The sequence below is a fragment of the Crotalus tigris genome, unplaced genomic scaffold, assembly GCF_016545835.1.
Source record: "Crotalus tigris isolate CLP2741 ecotype Arizona unplaced genomic scaffold, ASM1654583v1 scf7180000018916.1150873, whole genome shotgun sequence".
Classification (NCBI taxonomy): domain Eukaryota; kingdom Metazoa; phylum Chordata; class Lepidosauria; order Squamata; family Viperidae; genus Crotalus; species Crotalus tigris.
The window spans coordinates 897,876-918,208 of record NW_024097271.1 but is presented as its reverse complement, the minus strand read 5'-3'; the positions used below and the strand labels follow the sequence as shown (position 1 = coordinate 918,208).

The window sequence follows — 20,333 nt, the reverse complement described above, 5'->3', positions numbered from 1 at the left end:
ATGATACATGCCCCATTCATTCTTTCCTGTACACGGATCAATCATCCTGGTCCTTTTGCAGAGAAACAGCCCCAAAGGATGTTGCCACCCCCATGCTTCATAGTAGGTATGGTGTTCTTTGGCTGCAACTCAGCATTCTCTCTCCTCCAAACACGACGAGTTGTGTTTCTACCAAACAGTTCTACTTTGGTTTCATCTGAACATAGGACATTCTCCCAATCCTCTTCTGGATCATCCAAATGCTCTCTAGCAAACTTCAGACGGGCCTGGACATATACTTAAACAGGGGGACACGTCTGGCTCTGCAGGATCTGAGTCCCTGGTGGCGTAGTGTGTTACTGATGGTTGCCTTTGTTACGTTGGTCCCAGTTCTCTGCAGGTCATTCACTAGGTCCCCCCGTGTGGTTCTGGGATTTTTGCTTACCATTCTTGTGATCATGTTGACCCCACGGGGTGAGATCTTGCTTGGAGCCCCAGATCAAGGGATATTATCAGTGGTCTTGTATGTCTTCCATTTTCTAATTATTGCTCCCACAGTTGATTTCTTCACATCAAGCTGCTTGCCTATTGCAGATTCAGTCTTCCCAGCCTGGTGCAGGTCTACAATTTTGTTTCTGGTATCCTTCGACAGCTCTTTGGTCTTCACCATAGTGGAGTTTGGAGTGTGACTGTTTGAGGTTGTGGACAGGTGTCTTTTACTGTATACTGATAACAAGTTCAAACAGGTGCCATTAATACAGGTAATGAGTGGAGGACAGAGGAGCCTCTTAAAGAAGAAGTTGCAGGTCTGTGAGAGCCAGAAATCTTGCTTGTTTGTAGGTGACCAAATACTTATTTTCCACCATAATTTGCAAATAAATTCTTTCCAAATCAGACAATGTGATTGTCTGGATTTGGTTTCTCATTTTGTCTCTCATAGTTGAGGTCTACCTATGATGACAATTACAGGCCTCTCTCATCTTTTTAAGTGGGAGAACTTGCACAATTGGTGGCTGACTAAATACTTTTTTGCCCCACTGTAGTTCATTCCATACATAAAAGGAATTTATTGAATGGGCTACTCAGTATTGCATTGATAATTTGGGGAACTACTACTGGTGATTTTGACTTTTTGTGTGAATTAGCCATAGGCTAAGAAAAACAAATTTGGTCAAGTGCTATGCAACGTTGAATTCAAATTTGGCTTATTTGTGCTAGATTTTTGAAAATGGACTACAGCAGTCCTCAGCTTATGGCCACAGTGATAACAGAACATTGCTAAGCAATGCACTCATTAAGTGAGTCAGGCCTGATTTTATAACCTTTTTCTCATGGTCGTTAAATGAATCATGCAATCACTAAGCGAATCCAGCTTCCCCCATCTTCTTTGCTTGTCGGAAGCCTTCTGGGAAGGTCACAAATGGCAGTCGTGTGACCTCTGGGACACTACAGCCATACATGCTGGTTGCCAACCACCCAAATTTTGATCACACAATTATGGGGACAATGCAGCAAATGTAAATGCGAGGACCAGTCATAAGTCTCCTTTTCCACCATCACCATAATAACTTTGAATGATCGTTAGGTGAATGTTTGTAAGTCAAGGACTACCTGTATAAAATGGTTGACTTGTTTTTAAAAAGGCATCCTTGTTCTTCTATCCTGTAAATAGGTGGTGAAAAGACCACGTAAGGTACAAGTCCCTGTAGTTCAACGAAGCCCGTCCCTCGACTATGACTACAGAGCTTTTGAAGCCCTGGATGATCGTGAGGAGTTTGACGGTCGAAGCACTCGAAGCGGCTACAGTGAAAAAAGTTGGCACAGTGGAAATGCAGGCCGTAGCCAGAGCTGGGGAGACAATCTTGATAGGGGCTACAGAGTGGCCCTCGATAAAGGGCGCAGCCACAGCAGAGAACGCAGCTTCAGTCGGGACCGAAGCCGGGGCCGGAGCGTGGATAGAGAGAGAAGCTTGGACCTTAAATACCAACGCCAAAACAGAGGGCGGAGCGTTGATCGATACGATACCTATGACTATGGGTATGATGGAGGCAGGAGTCTACCAAGAGATTATGACTGGCGATCTCGTCCTGACCCTCAGCGTGGGAGGGAAACCAAGAGTGGTAGCAGAGATAGGCTGAGTACCCACAGTCCCACTTCTGACCTGCACGACTGCAGAACACAGGAAGAGCCTGTTAGTATTCTTCTCACAAAAAGCAAAGCCAACGAAGGCAAGTTCTAAAGTACAGGTTGAAGAAATGTGTCCTCTTGCCTTTGGTTTTGTTGTCTTGCTGTTATCGATGCAAAAATCAGTGTTGTTGATGTTTTATTATTTTTTTTCTTCTAAAAAAAGACAACCTATAACTTAGAGAAGGACAAATTGAATGAGATATTGCCAAGTTGTAGTTGCATACATCTGGAGGGCACCATGTGGGAAAAGCCTGCTATGTACCAATAGCCATTGGGTTGCCAGTGGGGGGCAGTAGTATGCCTGGGGATGTGTTCCTTATCCCTTCCTCTATCTAGTTTTATAGGAATCTAGCAGGCTACAGAGTGGACCTTAGTCATGACAAATATTTCTACCAATGTCTATGGCCATTTGTAGATCCTAAATGTTTTCATAGAAAATAAAACAGTGGATAGTTGCTGCCCCGCTGATCTTTGATGAGCTATATCCAATCCTGCAACCATTTTACCTGAAGGCTCATATTGGGCTCTCAAATTTCCAAATGTGCTTCCTGACTCCAAAAATGTGGGCATTTCCAGGATATAGGATATCATTCATTAGCGTTGAACCATTGTAAAGTGCCTAAATATTTTAAACTTTAATTTGCACTTTTGTTTACAGAAGCGAATAAAGAGCAACCAGATAGATATATAACTTTCCCAGTGGTGGGATTTAGTCAGTTTGTACCACTTCAGCAGAACCGGTAACTAATTTTTTGTTGCCCAGGCCCAGAATGGACTTCTGGAAACGGCATCCACGCAAGAGAACCAGTTGTTCACATATTTGAATCCCACCACTGAACTTTCCCCTTTGAGCCTTGGAAGTATTTCTAGGTGGTTTTTGAAAAAAAAAAAGAAAAAACTCTTGTACTTTTCAAGATTTTGCCAGCGATTGTTTATATATTTGGAACCCTCTTAAAGCTGAGAGTCAGAAGATTGCTTTAATTTTAAATGACTTGCTGTATCACAGGGCAAGCATCAAACAATTTTTCTCGGTTTATGTTCAATAAATAGTGTCTATGTCCCTCAAGTACCCACCCATCCAGTTATCTCTGGAGTGTATGTACCCAGAGGCACCAAGAAGCCAGGTTTTTAGGTGGAAAGGTTGAAAATGCCTAAAGAAAAGGTAATTTAGAAGCAGTGTGATAGTCATCATCAAATACATGAAGTAACTGCCATATAAATTTATTTTCTGTACTTTGGGGAGATTAAGAACTGAATTGTAGGCTCACATTTACAAGAAAATGCATATAACAAAACCATCTCGTGAGAAAGATGGCTTCTGATAATAGAAACAGCTGATAATGGCATAAACAACCTGAATAGGCAAGCTAACTTTTGTTCATCAAACATTTTTGAACAAAGGTTCAATGGAATGTATTCTCCTGCATTAAATCCCATACTCAAATTCTGTCTGAATTTCAATATATGATAGCTCATTGCAATGTTGAAAGTTCATAAGGTACTATACAGTAAATTGTGCCTGTGCAAATTGTTTTTTGAGTATAATCTGCCAACTATATGTGGTGCTTGCTTGAATTATGATACTTAACCTGTTTGTGAGCCAGAATAGCCAAATTTAATTTTTAGACTATTTTTGATTTTATGGATCATAAATTACGCCATTGGTCTATAATGTGCAGATTGCAGGACAAAAAAGTGATAGAGCTTTCTTAGAAGCAAAATTTGGAAATCGCTAGTATGCAATTTGATAAATTGCAAAATCTGTCTTCTTGTTCCTCTTGCAGAATATGGTTTGCGGCTTGGAAGTCAGATTTTTATCAAAGAAATGACTGGTACTGGCCTGGCAACAAAGGATGGCAATTTGCACGAAGGTGACATCATTCTCAAAGTATGTCATTGTACAAAAAAAATTAATTTCTTAATGGGGATGTAAAAATATCCTTGTGGTTGTTTTAATTGCCTATTTGCAAATACTGGGCAGAAACTCTCTGAACTTCAGATATAAATCAATCTGTTTGTTTTACACATTCAGATCAATGGTACAGTGACAGAGAATATGTCCTTATCAGACGCTAGAAAACTGATTGAGAAATCAAGAGGAAAACTCCAATTGGTTGTTTTGAGAGACAGAAGACAAACTCTAATTAACATTCCTACCATGCAGGACAGCGAGTCAGAAATGGAAGGTAAGAGGTTGAAAGCAAAGACAAATAACACTTTTTAAACTGTTAAAACTGTTTTAATGATTTTTCAAAAGAGTTGTGAGCAACATCTACATATAGTATGTTACATCTTAAATAGATCTATAAATGTATCCAAATGCAAAATCTTTGTGTCTGTTGTGTGGAAAAACAACAACAGACTCTCAATTGATCTGAAGCATAACCAGATTTTTGAGGCAAGGGATGTGAGCAAGTTCCTGAGCTTGTCTCTCAAGCTTAAGACAATAATGAACTAGGAATCAGCCATGGAACATATATGCTTGATATCATGTTCTGTTTTTCCATGTTCATAGCTTCCATCCTTGATACTGGAGAGGCAAATACCTCTAAATAAGCCTTTTGTCTATCCCATGCTATTTCATAGGTGCTAGTTTTCTTCCATTTTCACATACGCAGTAAATGCTCATAATCGTTGGCAGGAATTCATCGCTCAAGCAGATAATATCAGGCATACCTTACTCAGTTTTCCTGAAACAGCTAGTGTCCCCTTGAAGTGAATAGGTCCTTTTCACTTGTTTTGAAAGCAGGGCTAGAAAAATCTGAGGTTGCTTTTGGTGATAGGAAGTATTTTCTTCCTAATGCTGAGGTCACCATTATAATTTCTTCAGCCTCAGAGATCTCTGAGAGAAAAGAAGACTGGTGACATTACAATGTCTCTACAACAGATGGGATTTATCAGGTTTGCTTTGCTTTAGATGGGCTTTAAAGCAAAAGGAATGCCTTAAAGCAGAGATCCCTAACCTGTACTACAGCCCATTGGGAACCAGGCCGCACAAGCGCTGAGTGAGCAGGTCAGTGCACGAAACTTCATTTGCACAAGCAATGGACACGCACGCTTATGCGCAAAGCTCCATTTGCACTGAACCATCCCTTCCACATACAGCCCACTGCCAGCGCTGGTTCACAGAGCTGGAAAGGTTGGGGACCACTGCGTTAAAGTTTAAAGGAAATTAGTGTTTTAAGGTGCCAGGTGAGTGCTATAAAGTTTAAAAGTATAAGTCTTTCCCCTTAATCCACCAAAATCCTGATTTCTGGGGCAAAACAGTCCTAGGGGCCACATGTGGCATGTATCCCCAGATTGTGCATATTTGAAGAGACCTTACTTCTTCTGCCTGCCTTTGGATATATGCCAGAACATCAAGAGATTGGTATCTATTCTGGCCTAAGGCTTCAAGAGAAGAATGTTGCCTTCCTGCTCTAGTGACTTCCGAGATAACCACACAATGAGAAGTGACAATCTGATATTTCCATTTCCCTGCAAGCTACTACCACAGTAGCCTTCAAGCAACTGGTCATAATTTTTATGCCAACCCTAAAGATTGCCACAGATTTTTTTTTTTTTCAAAGGCTTCATCTGAACGAGGCTTGTTGAATGACATCCTTCAAAGAAAAGCTAAGAAATCTCTATCCCAAGTTTAGATCTGTTTGGTAATCAAAGTTAAAATGGTTTAATTTTCTGCCTGGAGGGCTTAAGTTTCCTAGTTGGAGTACCTTGTAGCATCAGCTTTCTTTAATTTCAGAAAGCATTTTTTGCTGTCAGTGTTTAAAAGAAGAAAGCCTTTTATTATGCATACACGTCCACAAATGTTAAAATTACAGATGGCGGTAACTTTTCCAGACTCTGCACTATGTTCTGCCAACAGATATTTCAGAAATAGAGTCAAACCGATCTTGCTCACCTCAGGATAACCGAAGACTGCATCATTCTGATGTGGAATGCCATTCTTCAAATGAAAAGCTAAAGGAAAAATTGAGGTGAGATTTCTACTGTATTGGCATTTACTTTTTGTTATCTCACAGAAGCTTTGATTTGTTTTTAATAGTGTCTGATTTTTGTATTAAGTGCAAAAGAAGACCCAACCAATAGACTTTCCAAAATGGGAGCAATGCCCACTCCTTTTCGATCAACTGTGGATTCCACAGCTGCTTTAATACCAGAGACAAATAGTCAAGTGAAGTACCAAGACGATCTGCCAGGTTAGTGCTGCTTTCTTTTGAGATCCTTTGGATTCAGTAACAAGCCATCCTGGTTTCCATTATGTAGTTACACAATTTGATTAATGATTCATAGGATTGAATAATAAGATTCCACTTTCCTCCTGCTTCAGGCAATTAAACCCCCTAACCTATTCTCACAAGTTGGATTCCTTCAATGCAAAAATCCACAGCCAATCAGATCATTTTAATGTACTTATTTATATTGTGTTGTTAATATCATTATCATTATCAATGATTGCCCACCCGAACAGGCTCTGGGTGGCTTACGTAGGGGACCCAGCCTCCAGGCTGTGGACCGACACTGGTCTGCAGCCTGCCACACACAAGTGAGTGAAGCCCTCTCCGTGCATGTGTGGGACCAGGCATAACCACAGTTATAAAAAAATGATAGGGGCTTCATAACATATCTGCTCCAGTCCTAGGAACAGAGTAAGTCTTCTGGAACCCCAGAAGAGTTGGTACCTTATGTACCTATGTGGCGGATGCTGTTGAGAGGGCAAGGGCAGTGACAAAGAAAGCATGTTTTCTCAGTCCCACAAGAGGAGAATATTAAGTTGAGGAGATCACACTTACTGTGCCCAAATGTACTGGGTGGGAAGCAACAATTGGAGATAATTTAATAATTTTACATAATCTATGGAGTAGCATGCTGAGTGCCCAGTCGATAATGGCTTATCTAACAAAATTTGACTAATAAACTATGATTTATCATATTTCATGACACATGCTAGAAATTTTTTGAAGAGTCTGCAACTGAAGGAAAGAAAGTTGTTATTATAGCAAAAGAGCATTAAATAAAATTAATATTGATCTGGTACAGATACGTTAAGCCAAAATATAGATAATTTGGTTTTGCCTTAATATAGTCTGTAAACCCAGTCAATTGTGTTTTATCAATAAACTGTGGTTAATAAAAATGTACTAGTCTAATATGCAAGCCAATTTATATAGTGGTTTATAGTAGAATATATTTTTGAAATTTCCTTTGAGATATTAAGGCACACGCCATTAAATGTTGTTGAATAAGAACACTGGATGGGTGCCATAGGTTTTGTTTGTATAGATGTGCTATAGGATTCTGATTTTGCTGCATATTGGGAAATGACTGCAAATAGATAAATATTCTACTTTGTAGCATTGCATGCTTGGCAAATAAAATTTTAGCAATAGTGTATGTTATCTTATACATTTTATATTTACTGGGAGCAAGGACACAGATATTAATATTGATTATTTTAAGTAAAATGTACTGAATTTCTGATATATCATTTTTTATTATTGAGGACTAAAATAGAAGCAGATTCTAAATTTGTCTTTTATTTATCTCTCTATATACATACATAATACAGTTGTACATTCAAAACCAGCAACAAGAGTATTTCTTCAGCCAAGTCCTGAGGATCAAGCAATATATGGGTATAACTTTTTAACTTTTATGAGTATTGTTTTGATTTCCTATAAACTTTGCAAGTATAAAACGGCAGTTCTAATTTCACCAGAAGTGTTTTGAAACTGTTCTTATTATACTGAACTCAAAACAGTTCTAAATATGCTTAAAATGCTTCTGGTCACGTCAGGATGTTTCTAGTAAGATTGAAACAAGTGATTCTGCAATCAGAACATGAGTTTCAAACTTGAAAGAGGATTAGAGTGGAAGGAATATAAACGAAAAAATATTCCTTTTCACCCTTATGTGCCTTTCTTGATCTCAGGTCCTCCTGGGAGTTTGAGGGTTCTGTCAGAGTCCTAGCACTGCATTTTTCTGTACAGAGAGCTCCGATGTTGCAGGAATCTGTTGAAATCACTCTCCCAGCTTAGATGTCACAGCCCCAAGTGCCACTCCTGCAACCATTTTGGCCTTTACTTTCCACATCTTCTCTAGTTCCTCCTTCAGGCCTTGGTACTTCTCCAACTTCTCATACTCCTTTTTCCTATTGTTGCTGTCATTCAGCACTATTACTTTCGCTGTCTTTTGGTCCTTGTCCACTATCACTGTATCTGGTTGATTGGCCAGTACCTGTCTGTCCTTCTTAAGTTCTGATCTTAACTTCTTATTCTCCATGATCTGTGTAATCTCTCATCTAGATTTGGGAGGGTCTGGCCCATATACTATGCAGAAGTTTTTGAGGGTTGACTGTTGCTAGTTTACCCATGATCCTATGCCACATATCAATTGCCATGCTCTCTAATGGAAAAGGTGGCAGTGTTATTCCACCTTCAGATGTTGGCTGCACCTTCTGGGTCTTTCCACAAATAATGAGAACAGTTTCCTCTTTACTATGTAGAAGCACTGGCTTACTAGCTGCTTCTCAGTTAGTGTGGATGTGGGGTTTTTTGTCCATTCAGTTTCCTCATACATTTCATATCCCCTCTCATTAGGACTAATGTTGTAGTAGCATTTCATCAATTCCAGAGTCTCTTACCTCATCCATGTATAGTTGGTTCCAGTAGCCCACTTGTCAGATTATTCTGGTTCCCAGCATCTGATGCAGATCTTGTTAACCTGGGTAACATCCAAACCAACATGACTCTTTAAGTTTGTGTCACTCATATCTAAAGTAGGCAGGTGAAGCAATAGGGCTTTTGCCCAAGGACCCCTACTGGTAAGTACCAGTTGGGAGTTGAACCCCAGTCTGCTGAATCAAAGGCAGCACTCTAACCACTACACTTTTCACTGGCTTGTGAAGTCTGGGAGTTGAAATCCATAACTCTTAAACTTGCTAAGGTTGAGAAACACTGCTATGGAAATTATTTATAGCTATTATATTTTAAACTGAAATAAATAACATCCATTGTTTTCTCTTTTAAGTCCTGATACAAAAATGGTGCAGTTCAGGAAAGCAGATAGTGTGGGTCTCCGGTTGGCTGGTGGGAATGATGTAGGAATATTTGTTGCTGGAATTCAAGAAGGGACCTCAGCGGAACAGGAAGGCCTACAGGAGGGAGATCAAATTCTTAAGGTTTGCCTGCAGAATTATTTTCCATTTAAAATTTATTATTTTAAGCAACTTAACTGAAAAAATATCCCTGGTGTTTATAATTATGAGAACAATTCTGAAATTTTCTTTTAGGAAGTCTGTTTAGTGATATGGCTGAGATAAATATACATTTTATTTTTCAATTTTTTATGAAAGAAAAAAAATCCCCTCGTCACAAAAATTTCTTTGCCTTTCTGTGCTCTCTATTATAATTAACAGATTATAATCTGTCAATTAATGTCAGTATTTCTGAATAGCCTGGCTTAAATGTAAGGCCTTGTTTTTAAGGAAAGCAGGGTGACTGAAGTTGGTTGTGATTTCCAATATTATAATAGGATATGTGAAATCATTCAGGTAAATTCCCTATTTTTCTGTAGGCTTCTTCAATTCTTGTGCCTTACAGATGTACGTAATTCTCATTATAAATCGATGCACCTGCTTAGTGAAAGCTGCAATAATATAAAACATAAATCACTAAAAAGTATTGTATGGTTACCTAAAATTGCATTATATAGTGATTTTTAAAAAACTGAAAGAAATCCTAAAGCTGAATATGGTTCCTTTGCACCAGGTAAACGGACATGATTTCAGAGGTATTATACGAGAGGATGCTGTTCTCTACCTGTTAGAAATTCCTAAAGGTGACATCGTGACAATTTTGGCTCAGAGCAAATATGAGGGTACGTATGATGAATATTAATTTGTAAAAGAATAGCATGTTTCTAATGTGCTGCTTTGTTTAATATATTTTCTTGTTTTATCTTTTGTTCTGTTTATAACTACTATTTATCATATTGTTAGAAATGTTTATTAGTTAAAATAATGTATTTTTTCTGATAAATATTCAAGTTTTTAAGATAGCTAAATAGATCACTGGTTCTTTGTTAATTTGCATAGTGATTACCTTCGTGCTAAAAAGAGATATCTCCACTTTTTGAAGCTACAAAAATGTCTGGTGATCAAAAACATTTTATTATTATTATTGGTTAGCAAAACCAACTTCTTTGTTTACATTATCGCTATTATAAATTTATAGAAAATGTCTGTTAATATATATGATTCCTTTTAAAATATGAGCCATTGATAGTAGGATATAGCATGTTGAAATTCAGAAATTGATTTCTGTGTAATATAGGGAAAAAATAGTCCTGTGTGAAAAGTGATATAAAAGCATTTTCTATTCTTCTATATCTATGGCTCTTAGGTATTTATTTGATGGAAGCAAATAATAATAATTAGAGTTTTTCTTGCATCTGTTCCTTCTCCACCCCACCCCCCAGTTTATAGAGACATAATGGCTTGTGGTAGAGGGGATTCTTTCTTCATAAGGACCCACTTTGAATGTGAAAAAGAAACTCCACAGAGCTTGGCTTTCACCAGGGGTGATGTCTTCCGTGTGGTTGATACACTGTATGATGGGAAGCTGGGCCATTGGTTGGCAGTGAGAATTGACAGTGAATTAGAGAAAGGGTTGATTCCGAATAAAAGCAGGTATGTTACTCTCCTGTAAATGTAATATGGGATACCTTACCTTTATTCCATCACACTATGACGATATATCTAGTTGATGCTTGTTCTTAGTGATTATGTAAATTGTATAGATTTCTCCAGGATGACTGTCCTTCAGACCTGGTCCTTCAAGCTTCCCAGTGGTGCACCCATTGTTGCTGTAATTTAGTCCATTGTTCCGCTTATTCAAGGATCTGGGTCTTTACATAATGTGTCTAAAATTTGTCCTTGAGTTACAACCCTGAATTGACTTATTCTGTGATTGACTGATTGGTTTTCTTGGCTAGCCTTAGTATTCTCAGGAGCCTTCTGCAACATCAAATATCAAAAGCATGAATACTTTTTAATCCTGCTTCTTCAAAGTCTAGATTTCACATCTGTGAACTTTGAAAGGAAGAACAAAGTTTCTAGTTTTTATAGCTATGGACTGGTCATTGCATCAGAATAATTTGCCCAAGGCTTTCATTGCTACCTTGCTAAGTGCTAGTCTGCAGAGTGTTTTTTGATCATCCCTCTGAAGTTTCATTTAAATCAAGTTTGATGTACAAATACATGTAGGTAGAACTAGATCCACCAGGACCAAGGAATAATTTTAGTCCTGTTCCAAGAAGGGCACACCGTTATCTGTTCCTATTTAAATGAATTGCAAAGATGGACTAATGTAATATAGGGGCTAGGAAAGCTCCTGTGGACACCTATGAGAAGGCCTCAGCTCCAAGGATTGGCATTATAGCAATCAGCATATATATGAAGACTCATTTTTTAAGTTCCTATGACAATGTTAGGGACTAATTATTCAAATCTTTTAAATCAAATTCTTTCTTTTAAACTTGGAAACTAGTTCCATTTGATTTTAGCTGTATTTCCATTGTTGGGTTTTGAAAAATGGAGCAAATACTCTCCCTTTCAGGGCTGAACAGTTGGCCAGTGTTCAGAATGCTCAGAGGGATGGTTCCAGTGATAGGGCTGACTTCTGGCGTATGCGTGGCCAGCGATCAGGAATGAAAAAGAATCTGAAGAAGAGCCGAGAAGATCTAACAGCAATTTCATCTGTTGGCACAAAATTTCCAGCCTATGAGAGGGTTATGCTCAGGGAAGGTGAGTGAGGGACAAGATTTAAGAACTGGGAACCTACATCCTTATTTATAAAATATAGATACTTCTTTTGGGGAGGGGGGAAATGTTAAAAAAATATAATTCTTCAGTTTTGTCTCTATACCGTTGGTCAGCAAGTATGGCAACCTTATGACCTGTGGACTTCAACTCCCAGAATTCCTCAGCCAGTCATGGGCACTGAAGAAATTACCCCCATCAGAAGTTTTGATTTTTAGATACCGTATACAGGAAAGGATAACTTCTTTGATGGCTCCTAGGCATTATGACTAAACTTTCCCTTGTAAAGAGAAATGTTTACATATAAATTAAGGTAGTTATCCAATTTACAGACAATAGATGTTAGCCAATTATGTTCCCCTGTTGAAATTACTTTCACCAAGACAATGGAAGAAGGCAATTTTGCTTTCCTCTCTTGCCTCCATATACTGTGAAAATTGTTTCAATAGTCTAGAACAGGGATAGGCAACCTTGGTTCTTTTATGACTCGTGGACTTCCAGCTCCCAGAATTCCTGAGCCAGCCAAGCTGGCTGAAGTTGAAGTCCATGAGTCATAAAAGAGCCAAGGTTGCCTACCCCTGCTCTAGAACAATGGGTATGTAGTGAGTAGTAATATGAACGAGAGAAAAATAATGTGTTGTTATATGAACAGAATCCATTGATGCAGCACTGGACTTTTTCCTCTAATGACAATAAATCTTAAATGATTAGTTTTTCACTTTTATCTTTTAATCATGGTAATGAACTACATGTTTTCTTTGCAGCTGGTTTTAGGAGGCCAGTGGTGATATTTGGTCCTATTGCAGACATCGCGATGGAGAAGTTGTGCAATGAGTTGCCAGAGCTATATCAGCCTGCCAGTGAGTGACTTCATGCTTGTTATTAATGGAACAAAAATAATCCATCAGATAATTATAAAGTAATGGCAATGAAATAGATAAGGAGGAGGTTTTTATTTTTAATGGTTCATTACCTTAGCACTGTAAAAGCCCTAGTTCCTAGGGAATGATCTTTGGATAGAAAGCCATTACAGAAGAGACCCAACTTTTTCTGTTCTTCCTGGAGTTTTCCCACAAGTTACTTAGCCAGCTTTCATTCTTAAGGCATGACTAGAACTCACAGACTCCTGGTTTCTAGTTTGGTATCTTAACCATTAAACTAAACTGGATTGCAGTAGTCATAAATGAGAAAAGTAATTCATAAACTTGTCAAAGTAAGGAATTTAATTTTGGGCACATGAGCAAAACCTCTGGCACAAACTTTATCGGTGAAGTGATACTAATTAAGACATTCCTGATCTAAAACGATTAAGAGCTTTTAAGATTGATATTGGAACTTTGAACAAAAATATGTATTACTTTTAGATTTTTCTATTCAGGCAGCCAAGTTGAAAACTGCTAATGTTACCTCCTAAAACAAACCTTAAATATATGATAAAACCAGCATATTACTCTTTCAGAAACAGAACCAAAAGACGCAGGTTCGGAGAAGTCCGCCGGTGTAGTACGTTTGAACACTGTGAGACAGATTATTGAACAGGTATATTTTTCCTTTTGTATCCTATCCATTAGAATAATAGTAGTAGACCATATTAAAAATATTGCTATGTTTTTCTTCCCTTTCCTACAAGCATAAACTCAATATTGCACTTTTCTTGTACAGGACAAGCATGCTTTGTTGGATGTGACTCCCAAAGCTGTGGATCTGTTAAACTACACTCAGTGGTTCCCAATTGTAGTATTTTTCAACCCAGACAGCAAACAAGGAGTGAAAGTTATGAGGCAAAGGCTAATTCCCACATCCAACAAGAGTGCACGGAAGCTTTATGATCAAGCAAATAAGTTGAAGAAGACATGTTTCCATCTTTTTACAGGTGCATAAAGCTATCACTTGTTTGCTGTGAAAGCATCTATTGGTGTATAGAGTAAATGTTATGTGACTGCCATACAGGAAATGTCATAGTATATTCAACAATCAAACTCCAAATTCCGTTGAATATACAAGTTTTGGATAGATAATATTTCTGTTGGAATTAACACAAAAGCAATGTGTTTATACATAAGTAAGGTAACTTTAATAGTTTTGGAAAAATATTCCAATTATAGGAAAGCAAATATATTCTAATTATAGGAAGGTTTAAGCAGTGGAATAAGCTAATCAGGAGTTCCTAGCCTTTCCCAAAAAGCTTGGTCCAAATAGCTTAAATGGGTCACAGTATTAAATGAACTAATAAAAGTATTCTGATTATATTCACACAACATATTGTTTGTTCTTCTAAACCAGTGGTTCTCAACCTGTGGGTCGGGACCCCATTTGGGGTCGAATTACCATTTCACGGGGGTCACCAAACCATGCTGTCCGCCATTTTTTTCCCCTTTTCCCTAGCTGTCCTACTCCCTCTTATTGGTGGCCACACCCACTTGGGGGTCACCACAACATGGGGAACTGTATTATGGGGTCATGGCATTAGAAAGGTTGAGAATCACTGTTCTAAACTATATTTAAGAGTTCAGTAGGGGAGTTACTGAGAAAAGTGTCTGTTATGGTTATAAGCTACAAGTGTGAGAAGAAGAAATCAGTAGTAAAGTAGAAACAATGATTTATTTCAAATAGATTATGTTTCTTAAGTAGGACCAAAGCATACAGGAAGAATGGTATAATTAAATATATTATCCATTCTTGATCACTAACGTTCTCATTTTTACTTTTACATTGATTGAATGCTGTGCTACTGTTTTACTCTGCTTTTAAATATTAAGCATCTCCTCACAGACTTATAGTAAATAGTGAGGTAATTAACAGGTGAAGAAAAGCAGTGATCTTGTTCTATTGAAAAATCATTCAAGTAAGATAATGAAATGTTTGGCAGTAATGATTTGCTAATCCAACAATTCTATTTCTGCAGCTACCATTGATCTAAATTCAGCCAATGATGGTTGGTATGGCAGTCTTAAAGATGTTATTCAGCAACAACAAAATGAAGCAGTATGGGTTTCAGAAGGAAAGGTATGTGCTCACGTCCTTTTGGTTTGTGCATGTGTATTCACCTGGAACATGGACCAAGAGTCTTTGAGAGGAAAGGCTTTATGTGTAGAGGAATTTCTTCTTTATACATGCACAGAGGTCTCCTTGTTCAAAGTAAAGGTTGTTGAATTTAATTTCGTAGTTAAAAACCTAGCATTCTGATACTAATGGGCACTAAGGCATTCATGGAAACATATTCATGGGTCTTTCTCAGTACATTTACAGGTCAATACAGGATTGCTAAATTTCACTGACTTTCATTGTTCAGATTGAAAATGCTGAAATCTAATAAGATGCAGCAGTGTCATTGGATTTTAGCCATTTTTTACCTTTTGATTTTTAGGTAATATGCTATTGCATCAGGTTGTGTTGATGCCTTGAAAAGATTGTCAGATTCTGGAGTATATCACTAATAAATGGTGTATAGCTACTCTTTCTAGCATGTGACTTTACTTAAATATTTTTCATTCCATTTCCTACTGTGTTAAGTATAACAGTTGCCTATAAGTCCTTGTCTTATGACCACAATTGAGCCCAGAGTTTTGATCATAAGTCATTGTGGTGCTAAGTCAAGTCGCCATATGATAAAGACTCCATTTTACAACCATTTTTAAAAGCGTCATTAGGTTAGTAAATGAATCACATAGTTCTAAGTCTGAATCCAGTTTATCCAACGGGCGTTGGGAGGCTGCACAAGTTTGTAAATGCAAGCCAGTTGCTAAGCACCTGAATTGCAATCACATGACTGCAAGTGGTGCAACAATCATAACCTCAAAGATAGGTTGTAACTTTTTTGAATCCATTGTAACTTTGAATAGTCATTAAGCAATCAATTACAAGTCAAGGACTGCCTGTGTTCTGAGCCTCAAAAATCTCTTTACAAAACCTTTTTTGCAGTTGGAAGGAATGGATGATGACATTGATGATCGTATGTCATACTTAACCGCCATGGGTGCTGACTATCTGAGCTGTGATAGTCGACTAATCAGCGACATGGAAGACACGGACGGGGAAGATGGGGCTTACACAGATAATGAACTTGATGAGCCATACTATGAGTCAAGAGTTTCTTCTATCAGTTGGTCCTCTGAACCTGTGCAACAGGAAGAGGTAAGAGGTTTCTTTTCTTCTTCTTTCAGAACTTTGCATTGTAAATACTGATGGATCGCATGTAATGAAAGAGAAGTCTGGAAAATAACTAGTGCCATTTCCAGATACTAATGAACTTTGTTTGCATTAATGTCTGGGATGCAAGAACTCGTGCGTCTTTTTACTGTCAGTTGCAAAACTGTAATTTCTCTTCACATGAAGCCAGAACTATGTGAATATATGCATCATGGTTATTATTACTTGCTTGTAGAGTCTAAGGAAATTTAGCCCTGAACCGAAAGCTCAGATGAGAAAAGCTGGGAGCAGGGAAGTTTTAAGGGACCCCAGTCCACCCCCAGCCTTCAAGCCTGAACCTCCAAAGGTAACATGAAAAAATCTCTACAGCTTGTGAGAATTGTTGATGTTTCTTCATTAATTACCAAAAACACAGGACTATAAAAAGTAAAGAAAAAAAGAAATGGGAATAGTCTAAACCAGGTGCGTCCAACTTTGGCAACTTTAAGACTTGTGGACTTGATGATGATGTTATCCATTCAGTGTATCTTGGTGATTCTATGGGCCAGGTCTCTCCACATCTTTCGATCTTGAACTGTTGTGGACTTCAACTTCCAGAATTTCCAGAATTCCGGAAGTTGAAGTCCACTGGTTTTAAAGTTGCCAAGGTTGGACACCCCTGCTCTAAATCCTGAGCTAGGCAATACTTTTTGTAGAATAATGTCAGAGAAAATGTCCCAAAAGGGGGATTCATGCTATTGAATGGCCTGGAGGATTTAAAAGCTTGCAAATTTTTGCGGCATCTAGTTGGTCTGTTAAACATAGCTATCCATGGATTGTTGATTCATTTATTAAGAGTGTTTTAGTTACTTTTCAACATCTGTTCAACATCTAGCTTCAAATCTTGATGTGAAAATTAAGGGGGAAAAGTAGCTCTACACTTGTGTTTTGTTAACTAAAAATAATCAGCTTTATAGGTTTATCAGTTTATTGAAACTGATCATTTCTAGACTGAATCTGTAATTTTTATGTAAAAAAAAATCCACACTTGCATGTGTCTTTATGTTTACAGGCTAAGTTGCAAAACAGAGAAGATCCGTATGATGTTCCTAAGAATTACGAACCCAGAACAAACTGCCCTAATGCAGCTAGCATTGAAAATTTGGGAGTACCAGCTAAAGTAGCTCCTCCCCCTATTGCCACGAAACCAATCTTTGGCCGGCCTATATTGAAGTCTTCTCAACCAGTCATTCAACCTTCTGAAATGGAAGAAAAAGTGGGAGAAGTTGTAGTAGAAGAGAACACGCCTAAATCTGTGCTGGGGAAAGTTAAAATTTTTGAGAAAATGGATCACAAGGCCAGACTACAAAGAATGCAAGAAATGCAAGAAGCGCAGAATGCCAGGGTATAAAATAATAATTTTGTTGGTCTTGTGCAAATGTTTTCTTTAAAATAGTAAGAAAACTAGTGATACAGAGTCAAATTAATAAAAAATATAATTCAAACAACAGTTTGGAGATACGGCAGATAGGATTTTTGAAAGCTTTTTCAGAACAGTTTGGAATGGAGTCCTAGAACTGCCAATGAAGAAAAATTGTAGAAAAATATTATCCTTTCTAGCACAATAGTCTCCATTTTTTATGTCATTCAGAAATCCATTTTATATCCAAAGCTCTAAGTCTAGATATTTTTACATATTTTGTAAATAATCTGACAAGTCTGTAAAGTAAATGGATCATCTTGCTGTTGAAGGGAAAATTGCTATCAAAGAGTAACTTATAGTTTGAGGAAAATATGAAAATATTTTACCTTTTTTTAAAGGTGGAAATAGCACAAAAACATCCAGACATTTATGCAGTCCCAGTGAAAACACAGAAGCCAGAACATAACCGTCCCCAGACTGCCAGGTAAAACTGAATTTGCCCATACTTTTTTAATACTTCTGTGGCTTTGAATATGTGTAACATGCTTATTCAGCATCAGAATATTTTTAGAACAGAAGTCCACAAGTAAGCTGGAAGGTGATAGCTCTCCAGATAGTGTGGTGCGGTTAATTATCTTTTTCCACATTTTTTTTACTTCACTGTGCCTTGCATTCAGTCTGCAGGCAACATGAATCTCTTGAACTTTATGTGAAGCCTGACTAAAAACCTTGTCTCCTGGTCCCTTTCAACTCTGTTTTTTCTTATAGCCTCCAAGAGGCCATCATCAAACTCAGCAGTACCAACAATATTTGTTTTCAGTTCTCCAACCTTTCCTTCCTGGGGAAGATTGTTGACAAGGTGGTAGGTCTACATTTCCAAAGGATTCTGGAGGAAGCTGATTATCTGTACCCATCCTGGTCAGATTGGGATATAATAGTAAAATGTCATTGATAGCACTTGTGGATGATCTCTAGTAGGTTCAGCATGAGGGTAGTATATCCTTGATCTTTGAGTTCAATATCATCGATCACTGATTTTCTGGGGCAGCTGAGCAGGAGTTAGTGACATGGTCCTTCAGTGGTTTTCCTCCTTCCCTTGAGGCTGGTTTCAGATGATGCTGTGAAGGGGTGGGGAGAGATCTAGTTCTAGAGCTCTGCTTTGCAGGGTGCAGCAGTGCTCAATTCACTCCTTATTTAACATCTACATAAAATTGCTGGGCAAGGTGATCCACTGGCCCAGGATGAAATATTACTATGTTGACTATACTCAGTTATCAAGTAAGGTTGAGAATTTCCACCACCTGGAGGCTGTAAATATTTGGATGGGGAAGAACCAGGTTTGGCTAACTCTTCACTAGGCTAAGAGTCTGTGGGTTTTAAGGCCTCCCATATCTAATGGTTTGCCATCTTTAATGCTGGCTGGGAATATGCTCCCCAGGCACAGTTGATGCATATTCTTGAGTTCTTTCTGGACTCACAGCTTCTGCTTGAGAACAAATGGCAGCTTTGGCCAAGAGAGTCTTTGTATGAATTTATCCTGTGTACCAGTTCTGTCTTTTCCTAGATTGGGAAGCACTGCTCATGGCCACTCATGCCTTGGTCACCTCTCAATTGGACTGTTGTAATGTGTTCTACATAGGATTGCTTTTGAAGAGCATTCAGAAACATCAACTAGTCCAAAATGCAGTGGCACAGGCAATGTTCGGTGCACCATGATATACTCATAGAACAGCATTGCTATGTGAGTAACACCAGCTAACATAGACTTTCAGCCTTCTATCTGTCACTTTCAAATTTACATGGCATGGGCCCAGGTGATTTGCAGGACCGCCTACTTCTAGCGGTTTCAGTCTATCATCAGATCTGGCATGGGGCATGCTCCAAGTCCTTTTGGCTAGCCTTCTCTGTCATGGCCTCCCCCAGAAATTTGTATGGTCCCCACCCTGATCTTCAAAAAGGTAATGAAGACCTGGCTTTTCCAGATGCACTGAGACCAGGAAATTATTGGACCTCTGGTGTGGTTGTGTGTGATTTATAGCTGTGAGTTTTGGAGCTTTTTTTTTTCTTTCTTCAAATTGACTGAAAATAATATTTTTATCCTTGTTTGCTACCCAAGATTCTTCTGGTAAACAGACTGCTACAGAAATGTGTGCAGTTAATACATATAGATGTATACCCCTGCTTATAATGATCTTTTACAAATCTGTTGCCAACAAAGGAGCTTGTTCCTTTCCACATTTTATATGTGGAAATACACTCCTGACCATTTGCAGCCGAATTTTCTTCTGTAAGAATTTTATTCATAACCACCCATTGTTCTCTTTCGCTTGTCCTCTGCTAAAACACTGACCTAATTAAGTATACACCTTTTTTTCCACTTTCGTCAGAGAGCTTTTCTTGGTTACACTGTAATTGGACCTTTAATTTAAATATGTCAAATTTTTGAGCTATTTGAGAAGTAACTCTGGAAGATTAACAGTAAATATTAAGTACTTTGGGTAAAAAAAATATCATTTTTCTTTGATTTTTAAGGAATATCATTATAGTTATGGCAGTCTCGTAGAATAGAAGAAAGCTGCAGAACATTATTAAAAATAGCTTTTCTCTTTCCCATCTTATTATGGTTTTGTTTTAACAAACATTTGCAAAATGAGCTGTGAAAGAATAGTCAGAGAGCTAAATGGATAGAGTGCATAAAACTTTGCTGCCCCTAAAATATATCCCAATCAAAAAAATAAAAATTAGAAACATTTTATAGTTTAGTTGCCCACATTTTCACAGGATGTATTATCCTAT

At 38.0% G+C, this 20,333-nt stretch overlaps 1 protein-coding gene across 2 annotated transcripts in view; it reads left to right on the top strand.

The window, feature by feature from the left end:
• TJP2 (tight junction protein 2) overlaps nucleotides 1-20,333 on the top strand; it is an 85,722-nt gene that overhangs the window by 64,339 nt on the left and 1,050 nt on the right. For both annotated transcript variants that reach the window (XM_039357396.1, XM_039357397.1), the window contains exons 5-22: nucleotides 1,652-2,207; nucleotides 3,951-4,054; nucleotides 4,199-4,352; nucleotides 6,032-6,143; nucleotides 6,232-6,365; nucleotides 7,736-7,802; nucleotides 9,196-9,346; nucleotides 9,936-10,044; nucleotides 10,645-10,855; nucleotides 11,784-11,971; nucleotides 12,751-12,846; nucleotides 13,446-13,525; nucleotides 13,649-13,859; nucleotides 14,892-14,992; nucleotides 15,908-16,120; nucleotides 16,371-16,481; nucleotides 17,187-17,519; nucleotides 17,936-18,021. In XM_039357396.1, the coding sequence (XP_039213330.1) occupies nucleotides 1,652-2,207; nucleotides 3,951-4,054; nucleotides 4,199-4,352; nucleotides 6,032-6,143; nucleotides 6,232-6,365; nucleotides 7,736-7,802; nucleotides 9,196-9,346; nucleotides 9,936-10,044; nucleotides 10,645-10,855; nucleotides 11,784-11,971; nucleotides 12,751-12,846; nucleotides 13,446-13,525; nucleotides 13,649-13,859; nucleotides 14,892-14,992; nucleotides 15,908-16,120; nucleotides 16,371-16,481; nucleotides 17,187-17,519; nucleotides 17,936-18,021 (3,017 nt within the window). The remainder of the gene's footprint in view (nucleotides 1-1,651; nucleotides 2,208-3,950; nucleotides 4,055-4,198; nucleotides 4,353-6,031; nucleotides 6,144-6,231; nucleotides 6,366-7,735; nucleotides 7,803-9,195; nucleotides 9,347-9,935; nucleotides 10,045-10,644; nucleotides 10,856-11,783; nucleotides 11,972-12,750; nucleotides 12,847-13,445; nucleotides 13,526-13,648; nucleotides 13,860-14,891; nucleotides 14,993-15,907; nucleotides 16,121-16,370; nucleotides 16,482-17,186; nucleotides 17,520-17,935; nucleotides 18,022-20,333) is intronic.